This window comes from Pelodiscus sinensis, chromosome 19 (genome assembly GCF_052426305.1).
Source record: "Pelodiscus sinensis isolate ZL-2025 chromosome 19, ASM5242630v1, whole genome shotgun sequence".
NCBI classification, from domain to species: Eukaryota; Metazoa; Chordata; order Testudines; family Trionychidae; genus Pelodiscus; species Pelodiscus sinensis.
The window spans coordinates 1,435,715-1,452,335 of NC_143070.1; the positions used below are offsets into that span (position 1 = coordinate 1,435,715).

The 16,621-nt window shown below is 64.8% G+C and overlaps 2 protein-coding genes across 3 annotated transcripts in view; both read right to left on the reverse strand.

Moving 5' to 3' along the window:
- C4A (complement C4A (Chido/Rodgers blood group)) overlaps positions 1-16,621 on the reverse strand; it is a 46,613-nt gene that overhangs the window by 24,589 nt on the left and 5,403 nt on the right. For both annotated transcript variants that reach the window (XM_089771609.1, XM_089771608.1), the window contains exons 11-19: positions 16,320-16,490; positions 15,977-16,156; positions 14,273-14,455; positions 13,920-14,075; positions 12,027-12,153; positions 11,876-11,947; positions 11,000-11,203; positions 10,730-10,841; positions 4,080-4,150 (exon numbers count right to left, since the gene is read on the reverse strand). In XM_089771609.1, coding sequence (XP_089627735.1) covers positions 4,080-4,150; positions 10,730-10,841; positions 11,000-11,203; positions 11,876-11,947; positions 12,027-12,153; positions 13,920-14,075; positions 14,273-14,455; positions 15,977-16,156; positions 16,320-16,490 — 1,276 coding nt within the window. The remainder of the gene's footprint in view (positions 1-4,079; positions 4,151-10,729; positions 10,842-10,999; positions 11,204-11,875; positions 11,948-12,026; positions 12,154-13,919; positions 14,076-14,272; positions 14,456-15,976; positions 16,157-16,319; positions 16,491-16,621) is intronic.
- On the reverse strand, positions 131-4,030 carry LOC149522019 (uncharacterized). Its single transcript, XM_089771610.1, has one exon. It carries the CDS (start codon positions 3,865-3,867, stop codon positions 2,356-2,358), a length of 1,512 nt encoding a protein of 503 aa, XP_089627736.1. The 5' UTR covers positions 3,868-4,030; the 3' UTR covers positions 131-2,355.

Consider the following 16,621-nt stretch of genomic DNA (forward strand, 5'->3'; position numbering starts at 1 on the left):
GGTCCGTCTGGCCCCTCCTCTAGGTCCCCCCCCGCTTCCCCCACTTCCCTGGGGCCCCCCTTGGCCCCGGTGACGACGCAGTCGGGGGCCCCGACCCTGCCCCCCGTAGCAGCAAGAACAGACTCCACCGGCCGGTAGAACAGGGGGGTTTATTGCTCCTCCAGGACACGGCCCAGCACAGACGGGACGTGGGTACCAGGGCGGGGCCGGGGCACCTCCACCCATCGCCCCCAGCCCAGCCTCTTCTCCCCTCCCTGTGTCCCTCCCTGGGGGCTGAGCCTGGGTGTCTGGGTTAACACACCTTTGGGAGAGTCAGCGAGAATCCCCCATCCCAGGGCAGGGGCCCGGGTCACAGAGCAGACAGCCCCCCACTGCGCCCCACACACCTCACCACACAGGGGGACCCCGGGTCACAGAGCAGACAGCCCCCCACTGCGCCCCACACACCTCACCGCACAGGGGGATCCCGGGTCACAGAGCAGACAGCCCCCCCACTGCGCCCCACACACCTCACCGCACAGGGGGACCCCGGGTCACAGAGCAGACAGCCCCCCACTGCGCCCCACACACCTCACTGCACAGGGGGACCCCGGGTCACAGAGCAGACAGCCCCCCACTGCGCCCCACACACCTCACCGCACAGGGGGACCCCGGGTCACAGAGCAGACAGCCCCCCACTGCGCCCCACACACCTCACTGCACAGGGGGCCCCGGGTCACAGAGCAGACAGCCCCCCACTGCGCCCCACACACCTCACGGCGCAGGGGGACCCCGGGTCACAGAGCAGACAGCCCCCCACTGCGCCCCACACACCTCACCGCACAGGGGGACCCCGGGTCACAGAGCAGACAGCCCCCCACTGCGCCCCACACACCTCACTGCACAGGGGGCCCCGGGTCACAGAGCAGACAGCCCCCCACTGCGCCCCACACACCTCACGGCGCAGGGGGATCCCGGGTCACAGAGCAGACAGCCCCCCACTGCGCCCCACACACCTCACTGCACAGGGGGACCCCGGGTCACAGAGCAGACAGCCCCCCACTGCGCCCCACACACCTCACCGCACAGGGGGACCCCGGGTCACAGAGCAGACAGCCCCCCACTGCGCCCCACACACCTCACCGCACAGGGGGATCCCGGGTCACAGAGCAGACAGCCCCCCACTGCGCCCCACACACCTCACTGCACAGGGGGACCCCGGGTCACAGAGCAGACAGCCCCCCACTGCGCCCCACACACCTCACTGCACAGGGGGACCCCGGGTCACAGAGCAGACAGCCCCCCACTGCGCCCCACACACCTCACCGCACAGGGGGACCCCGGGTCACAGAGCAGACAGCCCCCCACTGCGCCCCACACACCTCACTGCACAGGGGGCCCCGGGTCACAGAGCAGACAGCCCCCCACTGCGCCCCACACACCTCACCGCACAGGGGGCCCCGGGTCACAGAGCAGACAGCCCCCCACTGTGCCCCACACACCTCACCGCACAGGGGGACCCCGGGTCACAGAGCAGACAGCCCCCCACTGCGCCCCACACACCTCACCGCACAGGGGGACCCCGGGTCACAGAGCAGACAGCCCCCCACTGCGCCCCACACACCTCACTGCACAGGGGGACCCCGGGTCACAGAGCAGACAGCCCCCCACTGCGCCCCACACACCTCACCGCACAGGGGGCCCCGGGTCACAGAGCAGGCAGCCCCCCCCCCCCCCCCACTGCACCCCACACACCTCACCGCACAGGGGGCCCCGGGTCACAGAGCCCCCCCCCCACTGCGCCCCACACACCTCACTGCACAGGGGGCCCCGGGTCACAGAGCAGACAGCCCCCCACTGCGCCCCACACACCTCACCGCACAGGGGGCCCCGGGTCACAGAGCAGGCAGCCCCCCCCCCCCCACTGCACCCCACACACCTCACCGCACAGGGGGGCCCCGGGTCACAGAGCCCCCCCCCCCCCTGCGCCCCACACACCTCACTGCACAGGGGGCCCCGGGTCACAGAGCCCCCCCCCCACTGCGCCCCACACACCTCACTGCACAGGGGGCCCCGGGTCACAGAGCAGACAGCCCCCCACTGCGCCCCACACACCTCACCGCACAGGGGGCCCCGGGTCACAGAGCAGGCAGCCCCCCCCCCCCCCACTGCACCCCACACACCTCACCGCACAGGGGGCCCCGGGTCACAGAGCCCCCCCCCCACTGCGCCCCACACACCTCACCGCACAGGGGGACCCCGGGTCACAGAGCCCCCCCCCCCCCACTGCGCCCCACACACCTCACTGCACAGGGGGCCCCGGGTCACAGAGCCCCCCCCCCCTGCGCCCCAGCCCCCATTGCAGATGCACCCGGGCTACAGGCACCTGAAACGGGACCCGTCTGTGCCCCTCGGGGTCGGCGGAGTGTCGGGCACCATGTGGTCTGGGGCTCCGACCTGCCGGGCCAGCGTCCCCTCCGCCCCCAGGGCCCAGAAACCCGTCACCCCCCTGCCACCCACCTCCAGGGCCCCGAGGCTCTCGCTCCGCCGGGGGCCCTGCCCCACCCGGTACAGGGAGAGACCTGCCCCTGGCTCCCCAGGGCTCCGGGAGGCCTTGGCCTGGGCCGCCTTTCCCCCGCTTTGGGCTGAGGGCTGCCCGCCGGGCCCCTGCTCCAGCCAGTAAACCCTGGACAGTCCCAGGTCGTGGGGCCTGTCCCGGTGCCTGGGGCACTGAGCCCTCTTGTGGCCCCTCTGCCCGCAGCGATGGCAGCTCAGGTCCTGCGGGTCCCTTCGGGCCGGCTCTGCCCGGGCCCCGGCTGGTTCTCTGGGGGGCGGACGGCTGGGCCTGGTCCCTGGGGCTCGCCCCGTCGGTGCCTCCCTCCGTCGCTCAGCCGAGATCCGGTCTCTGCGCGATTCCCTCTCTCTCCGGGACTCCCGTTCACCCCCGGCCCGGCTCTCCGTGAACTCGTCCGCCAGCCTCCCGGCCTCCTGGGGGGTCTCTGGCCTCCGGTCCTTGAGCCACAGCCTCAGGCGGGGCGGGCAGGCGGCGTAGAACTGCTCCATCATGACCAGCCTGAGCAGCTCCTCTGGGCTCCGGGCTCCGGCCCCACACACCCACTTGCGGCCGTATTGCGCCAGGCGGGAGGCCAGGTCCACATAGGTCTCCCCTGGCCCCTTCTGCGCCCCCCGGAACTTCTTCCTGTATATCTCGGGGGTCAGCCCAAACCTGTGCACCAGGGCCTCCTTGACCCGTTCGTAGTCGCCCGGCTTCAGGTCCTCCAGCTGGCTGAGCACCCCTGCGGCCTCCTGCTCCAGCAAGGGGGTGAGGTGCCGGAGCCGGTCGGCCGGGGGGATCCGGTGCAGCTCACAGGCCCGCTCGAAGGCGCTGAGGAACCCGTCCATGTCCCCCGCGTCCTTACACGGGGCCAACACGAGCTGCTCCAAGCGCCTGGCCGCCCCGGGCCCCCTGGGGTCCTCCCCACTCGCCGCAGCCGGGGCCCCTCGGCTCCTCCGCTCCGCCATGGCCAGCTCATGCTGCCGCTGCCTCGCTCGGTCCTGCACCTCCAGTTCCTTCATCCGCAGCTGGATCTCCAGCCGCCGCAGCTCTGCCGGGCTGGACCCCGCCCTGGACGAACCGCGGCTGGCGGAGCGTGGCCTGGTGGGCCCCGCATCTCTCTGGCGGGCTCCAGCCCCCCCTCCGGTCTGAGAGCCTGAGTCGCTCCCCGGGGGGGTCTGGCTGCTCCCCGCCGGGACAGGATCCAGGCCCCTGGAGGGGTCACTCTCTTCCAGCCGGGCGATCAGCTGGGCCTTGGTCGCTTTCCCCACGGGCAGGCCCCTCTCCCTGCACAGCCCCCCCAGCTCTGCCTTGAGCAGTCGGGCGTAGGCCATCGCCCCACGGTCCCAGGACTGTCTGTCTCCCTCCTGCTCCAGCCCCAGACTGACCCTCCCCCAGCGCTCGCTCCCTTTGTCCGGCCTCTCCCTTAACTTGGAGAACTGGTTTTAGCCACTGCCCTGGGGCGGTCCCCCCCCCCCCCCCCGCCGGGCCGGGCTGGGCTACAGGCACCCGCCAGCAGGGCCCCCCACAGCCCCACGGGACTGACCATTGTCCTGGGACATGCTGACGGCCTGGATCTCCCAGGTGGTGATGGAGTCGGGGACCACATGCTTCTGCCTGTGGGAGACAGAAGGGGGGGGTGTCAAGCTGCTTGAAGGTGTGAGGGAGTGAGGAGTTTTGGGGGTTCGGGGGGCTGCATGCAGGGGGGCTCAGTGCCGGGTGTGACTGGTTAATGTGACAAGGGGGGAGTTTTGGGGGTTCGGGGGGGGCTGCATGCAGGGGGGCTCAGTGCCGGGTGTGACTGGTTAATGTGACAAGGGGGGAGTTTTGGGGGTTCGGGGGGGGCTGCATGCAGGGGGGCTCAGTGCCCAGGTGTTACTGGTCAATGTGACAAGGGGGGAGTTTTGGGGGTTCGGGGGGCTGCATGCAGTGGGGCTCAGTGCCCAGGTGTTACTGGTCAATGTGACAAGAGGGGAGTTTTGGGGGTTCGGGGGAGGCTGCATGCAGAGGGGTGCTCAGTGCCCGGATGTGACTGGTTAATGTGACAAAGGGGGGTTTGGGGGGGCTGCATGCAGGGGGGCGCTCAGTGCCCGTGTGTTACTGGTTAATGTGACAAAGGGGGGTTTGGGGGGGCTGCATGCAGGGGGGCGCTCAGTGCTCGGATGTGACTGGTTAATGTGACAAGGGGGGGTGTGACGGCGCGTTGGGGGTCCCCCGTCTCCTGCACCCCGAAATGGCACAAACAGACTGCACCAGCCGGGGGAATAGAGGAAGTTTATTGCCTCTCCAGGACACAGCACAGCACAGATGGAATCTGGTCCCAGAGCTGGGCTAGGATGCCTCAGGCCCCCTTGAGATGGGGGAGACTGGGCCCCTAAACTCCAGCCGCTTGCTTAGGCTGTCTCCTCCACGCTCCCAGACAGCAACCAAACCACATTCTTCCAGCCCTGCCCCCCAGCCAGGGCCGCATTCCCCTTCCTTTGTTCCTCTCCATGGGGGGTGTCTGGTTCAACAGGTGATTACAAGCAATTAGAAACACTATCCCGGAGGACACCACTGCCAACCTGAGAGCAGACCTATGGAACTTTGTTCTCACCCACAATTATTTCCAGTTTGAGAACAACTTATACCCCCAGATCAGCGGCACAGCCATGGGTACACGCATGGCCCCACAGTATGCTAATATCTTTATGGCTGACCTAGAACAACGTTTCCTCAACTCCCGTCCCCTTTCACCCCTCCTCTACCTACGGTACATCGATGACATCTTTATGATCTGGACACATGGCCAAGAAACACTGGAGATATTCCACAGAGATTTCAACAACCTACACCCCACCATCAACCTCAGCCGGGACCATTCTACACGAGAGATCCACTTCCTGGACACCACCGTACAAATCAACAATGGAAAATTAGACACCACTCTCTACAGAAAACCCACTGACTCATACAGTTACCTACATGCATCCAGCTCCCATCCAGAACACACCACACGATCCATCGTCTATAGCCAAGCCCTTCGATACAACCGCATCTGCTCTAACCCCACTGACAGAGACCAGAAGCTTCAGGATCTCTACCAAGCATTTATAAATCTCAACTACCCACCCAGAGAAACAAAAAAGCAAATTGAAAGAGCCAGACGAATACCTAGAAACCATCTACTTCAAGACAGACCCAAGAAAACCAACAATAGAACACCACTTGTCATCACCTACAACCCCCAACTTAAACCTGTCCAACACATTATCAAGAAACTACAGCCTATATTGGAACAGGATACCATACTCAAAGAGGCTCTGGGAGACAGACCCATAGTCTCCTATAGACAACCACCTAACCTCAAGATGATTCTTACCAACCACCACAGGACATACCACACTAATACCAACCCTGGTACCTTCCCTTGCAACAAACCCCGTTGCCAGCTTTGTCCACATATTCATTCTGCTGATACCATTATTGGACCTAACCAAGTGAGTTATAAGATCAAGAACACATATTCCTGCGCATCCAGAAATATAATCTACGCTATCATGTGCCGAAAGTGTCCGTCTGCTATGTACATTGGACAAACATCTCAGACACTTCGCCAAAGGATTAATGCCCACAAAACAGATATTAGACAAGATCACAAAGAGAAAACAGTTTCTTGCCACTTTAACCAGAAAGGACACTCTCTAAATGACTTAGCCACCTGCATTCTGCTACAAAGACCTTTTACATCTGCACTTGAAAGGGAATCCTCTGAACTGTCATTCATGTTAAAATTCGACACTTACCAACAAGGACTTAACAAGTCTTTGAACTTTCTCACCCATTATCAAGACAGTTTCCCCAATTATCACCTGTAATACCATTAACTCACAAACATCCCACTCCCCTACCTTTAATATCAGCAATTCACAGACACTTACCTTCCTTCCTCCCCCTTCCCACCCCCCGCATCCTCCTTCTGTTCTGCCATGTGATTTGTCCTTTTCATATTTGTTCATTTTTTTTAAATTGTATCCTTTGGTATATATGGTTGTGACTACTTTCTTCCACTATTTGATCTGAGGAAGTGGGTCTGGCCCACGAAAGCTCATCATCTAATAAACCATCTTGTTAGTCTTTAAAGTGCTACATTGTCCTGCATTTTGCTTCACCTAACCTCAAGATGATTCTTACCAACCACCACAGGACATACCACACTAATACCAACCCTGGTACCTTCCCTTGCAACAAACCCCGTTGCCAGCTTTGTCCACATATTCATTCTGCTGATACCATTATTGGACCTAACCAAGTGAGTTATAAGATCAAGAACACATATTCCTGCGCATCCAGAAATATAATCTATGCTATCGTGTGCCGAAAGTGTCCGTCTGCTATGTACATTGGACAAACATCTCAGACACTTCGCCAAAGGATTAATGCCCACAAAACAGATATCAGACAAGATCACAAAGAGAAAACAGTTTCTTGCCACTTTAACCAGAAAGGACACTCTCTAAATGACTTAGCCACCTGCATTCTGCTACAAAGACCTTTTACATCTGCACTTGAAAGGGAATCCTCTGAACTGTCATTCATGTTAAAATTCGACACTTGCCAACAAGGACTTAACAAACATTTGAACTATCTCACCCATTACCAAGACAGTTTCCCCAATTATCACCTCTAATACCATTAACTCACAAACATCCCACTCTCCCTACCTTTAATATCAGCAATTCACAGACACTTACCTTCCTTCCCCCCTCCCCCCACCGCATCCCCCTCCTGTTCTGCAATGTGATTTGTCCTTTTCATATTTGTTCTTTTTTTTAATTGTATCCTTTGGTATCTATGGCTGTGACTACTTTCTTCCACTATTTGATCTGAGGAAGTGGGTCTGGCCCACGAAAGCTCATCATCTAATAAACCATCTTGTTAGTCTTTAAAGTGCTACATTGTCCTGCATTTTGCTTCAGCTACCCCAGACTAACACGGCTCCATTTCTATCACCTTTGCATAGTGAGGTTTTCCCTGCTGGGTCTTGCTCCAGACAGCAGAGGTCACCACAGCCCAGCAAGTCCCCCCACTACGTCACAGTGTGGTTTTGGGGTTCGGGGCCTGCATGCAGGGGGGCTCAGTGCCGGATGTTACTGGTCAATGTGACAAGGGGGGAGTTTGGGGGGTTTGGGGGGCTGCATGCAGGGGGGCTCACTGCTGGATGTTACTGGTCAATGTGACAAGGGGGGAGTTTGGGGGGTTCGGGGGGCTGCATGCAGGGGGGCTCAGTGCTGGATGTTACTGGTCAATGTGACAAGGGGGGAGTTTTGGGGGTTTGGGGGGCTGCATGCAGGGGGGCTCAGTGCCTGGGTGTTACTAGTCAATGTGACAAGGGGAGGGAGTTTTGGGGTTCGGGGGGCTGCATGCAGGGGGCTCAGTGCCCGGGTGTTACTAGTCAATGTGACAAGGGGAGGGAGTTTTGGGGGTTCGGGGGGCTGCGTGCAGGGGGGCTCAATGCCGGGTGTTACTGGTCAATGTGACAAGGGGGTGTTTTGGGGGTTCGGGGGGCTGCGTGCAGGGGGGCTCAATGCCGGGTGTTACTGGTCAATGTGACAAGGGGGTGTTTTGGGGGTTCGGGGGGCTCGTGCAGGGGGGCTCAGAGCCCGGGTGTTACTGGTCAATGTGACAAGGAGGGAGTTTTGGGGCTTCGGGGGGCTGCGTGCAGAGGGGCTCAGTGCCCGGGTGTGACTGGTCAATGTGACAAGGGGGGAGTTTTGGGGGTGGGGGGGCTGCGTGCAGAGGGGCTCAGTGCCCGGGTGTTACTGGTCAATGTGACAAGGGGGGAGTTTTGGGGGTTCGGGGGGCTGCGTGCAGAGGGGCTCAGTGCCCGGGTGTTACTGGTCAATGTGACAAGGGGGGAGTTTTGGGGGTTCGGGGGGCTGCGTGCAGGGGGGCTCAGTGCCCGGGTGTTACTGGTCAATGTGACAAGGGGGGAGTTTGGGGGGTTCGGGGGGCTGCGTGCAGAGGGGCTCAGTGCCCGGATGTGACTGGTTCAATGTGACAAGGGGGAGTTTGGGGGTTCGGGGGGCTGCGTGCAGAGGGGCTCAGTGCCCGGGTGTTACTGGTCAATGTGACAAGGGGAGGGAGTTTGGGGGGTTCGGGGGGCTGCGTGCAGAGGGGCTCAGTGCCCGGGTGTTACTGGTCAATGTGACAAGGGGGGAGTTTTGGGGGTTCGGGGGGCTGCGTGCAGAGGGGCTCAGTGCCCGGGTGTTACTGGTCAATGTGACAAGGGGGGAGTTTTGGGGGTTCGGGGGGCTGCGTGCAGAGGGGCTCAGTGCCCGGGTGTTACTGGTCAATGTGACAAGGGGAGGGAGTTTTGGGGGTTCGGGGGGCTGCGTGCAGAGGGGCTCAGTGCCCGGGTGTTACTGGTCAATGTGACAAGGGGGGAGTTTTGGGGGTTCGGGGGGCTGCGTGCAGAGGGGCTCAGTGCCCGGGTGTTACTGGTCAATGTGACAAGGGGGGAGTTTTGGGGGTTCGGGGGGCTGCGTGCAGAGGGGCTCAGTGCCCGGGTGTTACTGGTTCAATGTGACAAGGGGGGAGTTTTGGGGGTTCGGGGGGCTGCGTGCAGAGGGGCGCTCAGTGCCTGGATGTGACTGGTTCAATGTGACAAGGGGAGGGAGTTTGGGGGTGGGGGAGCTGCGTGCAGAGGGGCGCTCAGTGCCCGGGTGTGACTGGTTCAATGTGACAAGGGGGGAGTTTGGGGGGTTCGGGGGGCTGCGTGCAGAGGGGCGCTCAGTGCTGGATGTTACTGGTCAATGTGACAAGGGGAGGGAGTTTTGGGGGTTCGGGGGGCTGCGTGCAGAGGGGCTCAGTGCCCGGGTGTTACTGGTCAATGTGACAAGGGGGGAGTTTTGGGGGTTCGGGGGGCTGCGTGCAGGGGGGCTCAGTGCCCGGGTGTTACTGGTCAATGTGACAAGGGGGGAGTTTTGGGGGTTCGGGGGGCTGCGTGCAGGGGGGCTCAGAGCCCGGGTGTTACTGGTCAATGTGACAAGGGGGGAGTTTTGGGGGTTCGGGGGGCTGCGTGCAGAGGGGCTCAGTGCCCGGGTGTTACTGGTCAATGTGACAAGGGGGGAGTTTTGGGGGTGGGGGGGCTGCGTGCAGGGGGGCTCAGTGCCCGGGTGTTACTGGTCAATGTGACAAGGGGGGAGTTTTGGGGGTTCGGGGGGCTGCGTGCAGGGGGGCTCAGTGCTGGATGTTACTGGTCAATGTGACAAGGGGGGAGTTTTGGGGGTTCGGGGGGCTGCGTGCAGGGGGGCTCAGTGCCCGGGTGTTACTGGTCAATGTGACAAGGGGGGAGTTTTGGGGGCTCGGGGGGCTGCGTGCAGGGGGGCTCAGTGCCCGGGTGTTACTGGTCAATGTGAGAAGGGGAGGGAGATTTGGGGGTTCGGGGGGCTGCGTGCAGGGGGGCTCAGAGCCCGGGTGTTACTGGTCAATGTGACAAGGGGGGTGTTTGTTGTTTCAGGGAACAGCCCAGAACTGGAGCCGGTGTCTGGTGCCCCCGGCCCTGCTCAGAGCACACGGGCGGCTCCGCCCAGACGCCAGACAAGGGGCTGCAGAGGGGAGACCCCAGTGACTGGCCCAGCAGGTCCCAGCGAGGGGGGAACATGGGACAGGGGGGGAAGAAGGGCCCGGGCGACCCCCTTACCTGGGGAGAGACACTGGAGGGGGAGGGGCTGTTGCTGGGGCTATTGGAGGCTCTGCTGGGTGACGGGCTGTTTTGGGGGGGCAGAGCACAGCAGGCAGGACTCGGCTAGCTCAGGGGAGGCTGACGTGGGGCTGGGAGCACCACAGAGGGAGGGGGAGCTGATGCTGCGGGGGAGGGGGAGGGGCGCCCCGGAGGGAGGGGGGGGCTGATGCTGCGGGGGAGGGGGAGGGGCGCCCAGGAGGGAGGGGGAGCTGATGCTGCGGGGGAGGGGGAGGGGCGCCCCGGAGGGAGGGGGAGCTGATGCTGCGGGGGAGGGGCCGGCAGCGGAGGAGGGGCGCCCCGGAGGGAGGGGGAGCTGATGCTGCGAGGGAGGGGGAGGGGCGCCCCGGAGGGGGGCTGATGCTGCGGGGGAGGGGGAGGAGTGCCCCGGAGGGGGGGGGCTGATGCTGCGGGGGAGGGGGAGGGGCGCCCCGGAGGGGGGGGGGGCTGATGCTGAGGGGGGGGGCGCTGACCAGCTCCTGCCGTCCACGCTGATGGTTTTCCAGAGCCAGCTCTCGGGGAAGACACTCCGGGTCTGGACCCAGTCGTCGTCGAAGAAATTGTCCTCGTCCTCCTCGGCGTTCACTGTGGGGCGGAGCCGGGGGGGTCAGCCCAGAGCACGGCTCCTCCCCCACTCCCTCCCCCCGCCCCCACGGACAGGCCCCCCCCTTCCCCGAACCCCGCCCCAGGAGTTCCCGGGGGCCCGGTGCAGCGCGGGGACCCAGAGCACCCCCCCGGCTCACCCCGGGCCAGCCCCCCGGAGCTCCAGGCCCGGCGGCGGAGCCGGGTGGCGAATTGGCAGCAGTCCAGGAAGACGGTCTTGCAGCGGGCGGCGTCGGGGCCCTGGATCCGCGTCGCTCGCTGCTCGCACGTCCGGCGCATCGGCACCCGCGTCATCCCGTCCCGACAGCAGCGCTGGGCCCCCGGGTCGCCCTTGTACTGCGCGGCTGGGGGACAGCGTCAGAGCCTCGCGCGGGGCCGTGGGGCAGAGCTTGTGGGGGGTGCAGGAGGCCAGAACCCAGAGGGTCTGTCTCGGAGGCAGTGGGGCTGTGCGGGACAGGCGGAGGGCAGCCCGGCCACGAAGGGGTCAAGCTCGGGGGGGGCCGGAGGCCAGGAGAGCCAAGCGAGAGGGGGCTGGGAATTAGGGGAGCCCGGGGGGGAAGGGCGATGCTGGGGGGAGGGGTGCCCCGCTGGCTGAGGGGTCGGCTCCCCGAAACCCCGGCTTGTGTTCCTCGTCTTTTTTCAAGCCCTTGGAGGGGCAGGGGTGCGCCTGGGGTGGGCTCCAGTCCCCCTGGGTTTTAGGGATCAGAAGCACTGGAGGGTGCCCACGACCCTTCCCCCCCCCCCCCGATCTGGGCCTGGCGGTTCTGGGGGGGAGGTTTCTGGACCCAGGGCCTGCAGAGGCAAAGGGGCTTTTCCCGGTTCGGCTCTTTGCTGCCCCATGTCCGGAGGGGCAGCTGTGAGCCGGTGGATCCGCAGCACCCGGATGGGCAGGGGGGCTGGCTGGGTGCATGGGGGAGCAGGAGGGGCTGGGGGAGCAGGGGTGGGGGGAGGGGACGGGCACAGGTGTGGGGGGACGCTGCCCCCTTCGCAGAGGCCCCCTTCCTCCCCACACTCACCCCTCTCGCGGATCTGCACCTGGAAGTCCAGCGAGCGCTTCCTACGCTGGGCGCCCTGCCCGCAGCCGGGCCCTAGGGTGCAAACACACGGGGGGTCAAACTGGGGCCGGCTGCGGCCCCCCAACCCGTCTGAGACACCCCCCGTCCTCACCCCTCCGCAGCGGGCTCTCCAGCTTCTCCACGCGCAGGGCCAGGCCGGCGTCTCCGAAGACCCCCAAGGCATCGGCCCCCCCGCCCGGCGAGCAGCCCAGGTCGTAGCTGTCCATGGCCGCGAACACCTGGGGGCGGGGCAGAGAAGTTGGGGGCGGGGCAGAGAAACTGGGGGCGGGGCAGAGAAGTTGCGGGCGGGGCAGAGAAGCTGGCAGCAGACGGAAGGGGGAGGGTCATTCTCCCATCGGGTCCCTTTGGCCACGCCCATGCTCACCCCAATTCCCTGGCCATTGACTGTTCGGGGTCACAGGTCACCCGAGGGGTCGAGGGTCAAACCCAAGCGCTAGGGGTGAGGCCGGGGCCAGCGGCCCTTAGACTCAGGCTGTGACCGGCCAATCGGGCCAGGTTCAGCTTGGGGGTCAGAGGTCAAACCCAAGGGGCCAACAACCATCTGCTCCTAATGGGTTGGCCACACTAAGGTCATAGGTCGAGGCAGAGAGGTCGTAGGTCACGGCCAGTAGCCCCACGTGGTTCAGTGTCACAAGCGCCAGCCCCCCGGCGCCACCCTTGGGCACCCGGCCAGCACCCCGGCACCACCCTTGGGCACCCGGCCAGCCCCCCGGCACCACCCTTGGGCACCCGGCCTGCCCCCCGGCACCACCCTTGGGCACCCGGCCAGCCCCCCGGCACCACTCCACCCTTGGGCACCCGGCCAGCCCCCCGGCACCACCCTTGGGCACCCGGCCAGCACCCCGGCACCACTCCACCCTTGGGCACCCGGCCTGCCCCCCGGCACCACCCTTGGGCACCCGGCCAGCCCCCCGGCACCACCCTTGGGCACCCGGCCTGCCCCCCGGCACCACTCCACCCTTGGGCACCCGGCCAGCCCCCCGGCACCACCCTTGGGCACCCGGCCAGCACCCCGGCACCACTCCACCCTTGGGCACCCGGCCAGCCCCCCGGCACCACCCTTGGGCACCCGGCCAGCACCCCGGCACCACTCCACCCTTGGGCACCCGGCCTGCCCCTCGGCACCACCCTTGGGCACCCGGCCTGCCCCTCGGCACCACCCTTGGGCACCCGGCCTGCCCCCCGGCACCACCCTTGGGCACCCGGCCAGCACCCCGGCACCACTCCACCCTTGGGCACCCGGCCTGCCCCCCGGCACCACCCTTGGGCACCCGGCCAGCACCCCGGCACCACTCCACCCTTGGGCACCCGGCCTGCCCCCCGGCACCACTCCACCCTTGGGCACCCGGCCTGCCCCCCGGCACCACCCTTGGGCACCCGGCCAGCACCCCGGCACCACTCCACCCTTGGGCACCCGGCCTGCCCCCCGGCACCACCCTTGGGCACCCGGCCTGCCCCCCGGCACCACTCCACCCTTGGGCACCCGGCCTGCCCCCCGGCACCACCCTTGGGCACCCGGCCAGCACCCCGGCACCACTCCACCCTTGGGCACCCGGCCTGCCCCCCGGCACCACCCTTGGGCACCCGGCCAGCACCCCGGCACCACTCCACCCTTGGGCACCCGGCCTGCCCCCCGGCACCACCCTTGGGCACCCGGCCAGCCCCCCGGCACCACCCTTGGGCACCCGGCCTGCCCCCCGGCACCACTCCACCCTTGGGCACCCGGCCAGCCCCCCGGCACCACCCTTGGGCACCCGGCCAGCCCCCCGGCACCACCCTTGGGCACCCAGCCTGCCCCTCGGCACCACCCTTGGGCACCCGGCCTGCCCCCCGGCACCGCGCCACCCTTGGGCACCCGGCCAGCCCCCCGGCACCACCCTTGGGCACCCGGCCAGCCCCCTCGAGAGCCTGGCAGCCGGGTGGCACGGGGGGGGCGATGGCCCAGCCGGGGGCGCTCCGAGCGGGGCAGGGGGCGGAGCCGCACCTTGGCGGCCGTGAAGCGGTGCTGCCGGTTCACCACGTAGACGGCCGAGTCGACGGCCACCAGGGAGACGGAGGCGCGGGTGTCGGTGACCACGGAGAACTGGAGCATGCTGTGCGGGTGCAGCTCCCTGCTGCCTGGGTCCACTTGCAGTTCCAGCTGCGGGGCGGAGGGCAGAGTTAAGGGGATCCCCGCCACTCACCCCACAGCCTCCCCAGGCACCTCCTCGCCACCCCACACCCCACCCACCACACAGCACCTCACCCGCCTCAAACTCTGCCCCACACATTCCCCAAAACATACAGGGCACCCCCACCTCCCTGCCCCAAACTTCCCCCCTCCCCCTCCTGTGTTACCTTCCCCTTGCAGCTGTCCAGCACGTCCACCCACAGCGAGTTGGACACCACCTCCTCGCCCACCCGGTAGAAGGCCACGAGCCGGAAGGCCGGCACCAAATCAGCCGTAATGGGGATGGAGACCACGGTGACGGGCGTCCAGGCCACGGCGTGTGCCGCCACGATGGAGCCTCTGTGCAGAACCTGCCGGCAGAGACCCACAGCTACCCCATGGCCCCAGGGAACTTGAGGGAGACTGCAGGGCACTGGGAGATGCTGGGGGCACCAGGGGGAATGGGGGTGCTAGATGTTGTACTGCAGGCTTTTTCCATCCATGGCCATCGCGCACAGCCCGTCCTGCCTCACAAGGCCCCTCACAGAAAACCCAGGCCGGGAGATGCTCAGAGGCGCATGGGAAGCGCGATGCAGTTTTCTGTGATTGGAATTTGACCTACAGGCATCCAGGGACTCACAGGCACCAGGAACAGGGAGGCGGCCTGGCTAGATAGCGCCCAGCGGCGCTTACAGAGGAGCCTGGTTGGACCGGAGCTTGGCCGGTCTTAGAGGCAAGAGAAAAAGCAAACAGGGTAATAAAACACGAGTGTCCCACACCAGCCACGCCCCATCGAGTCCCGCCCATGCGGGGCTCACGCGTCCATCCCGAAAACTCCTCCAGGGCAGTATCGGCACGCTACCGCATCCCTGCCAAATGCAGCCCCTGGCATGGCATCAGACACCCTTTCGGTATAAAAGACCCTCCACCCCTTTGCTCGACGGAGGTTCCGTGTATTGAGGGCACGAGGCTGCCTCCCCCCTTCGAGTCAAACCTAGGGGTGCGCGAGTCCTGCGCATGCGCCGCGTTCTAGCGGGTCTGTGTTGTTATCGTTGCGGGATGTGTACGAATTGCGTAAATGGATTCGTTACTGGTTTCATTCATCGTTAAATGGTGTTCATTTCACTGTGGACTTCTGTAAAGCGTATCTCAGTTCTGCTAACCACACTGTGAAGTGTGTGCTTTTGTGTGGTGTCGCAGTGTTGTATTTCGGTTAAGTGGGAGTGTTAGAAATAGAAGCCCGGGAGCTGTTAAGTTGTAAACGTAGATTTATGACTCACTCCACCAGCTTCCCTAAAAGGACCAGAGAGGGGCTGGCTTGGGCCGAGTTTTGATTCTCATTCTACGGGCTTTGGTTTTGTATTTTTTGTTAAGCGAATTAGAGCCAGTGATTTGGTCTAGGTGAACTGTAATCAAAGAAGTTTGTAATTAGTTAAGTACAGCTAAGTGTAGGGTTTTCTCCCTGTAAGCACTGGGCAATTGCGAGTTTAAAAAGCCATTTCCTAATTGTTAGTTTTGATAAAAAAAATCATTAAACTTAATAAAAACCATTTGTGTCACCATCATCCAGTAGTGTTCACTGGGTAGTCGGCTTTAACCCTGGAGGCTCCCACCACATCACCGAACCGAAGTGTAACACTAGAGAGTAGTGGGGGCACAGGGCGGGGGCGCCGTGGGGGGCAGTGGGGCAATGCAGAGGGTAGGGGGCAGAGGGCGGGGGCGCCGTGGGGGGCAGTGGGGCAATGCAGAGGGTAGGGGGCACAGGGCGGGGGCGCCGTGGGGGGCAGTGGGGCAATGCAGAGGGTAGGGGGCACAGGGCAGGGGCGCCGTGGGGGGCAGTGGGGCAATGCAGAGGGTAGGGGGCAGAGGGCGGGGCTGCAGGGAGCACTCACCATGTAGTAGAAGTGGGAGACGCTGCCGGGCCCGAGGGCCTTGAGAGTCACGGGGAGCGACTGGCCGGGCCGGGCGACGCCCGAGAACTGGGTGTCCAGCAGCAGGTAGTTCCCACTGTCCGAGCGGACCGCCGCCACCTGCAGGGTCCCCTCCCCCGGGTTCCTCTCCCCCGCCACCACCTGTGGGGGGGTAAGGCTCAGGGGAGTGTCCAGCCCCGCCCCCTTCCCCCGAGCCCTCCCCACCCCCGTCAAGCATCCCCCTCCTTCCTCCACCTGCCCCCCACCCCAATCCCTCCCTGCCCCCTCCCGCCCCCCATCCTGGCCGCGCCCCTCCGGGCGGTACCTTCACGGTGAGGGCGCTGGCTTCAGGACCCAGGTTGAGGGGGAAGATCACGGCCCCGTTCTCGTCTGTCGTCACTTGGCTCTCGGGGTGCGAGCGGCCCCCCGACTCCTGGGCTGAGACCCACACGGGGACACGGCGGGCCGGGGATCCGTCCGCCAAGGTGATGTGGGCCTGGGGGGCAGACGGGACCATGGGGGAGGCAGCTACAAAGAGCCCCCAGCGGGCAGAGCCCAGTTCCCCCCAGCCCCAAATGCCCCCCCTTAATCCCTGCCCATCCCCCACCCCAAGCCTCCGCCCCCAAT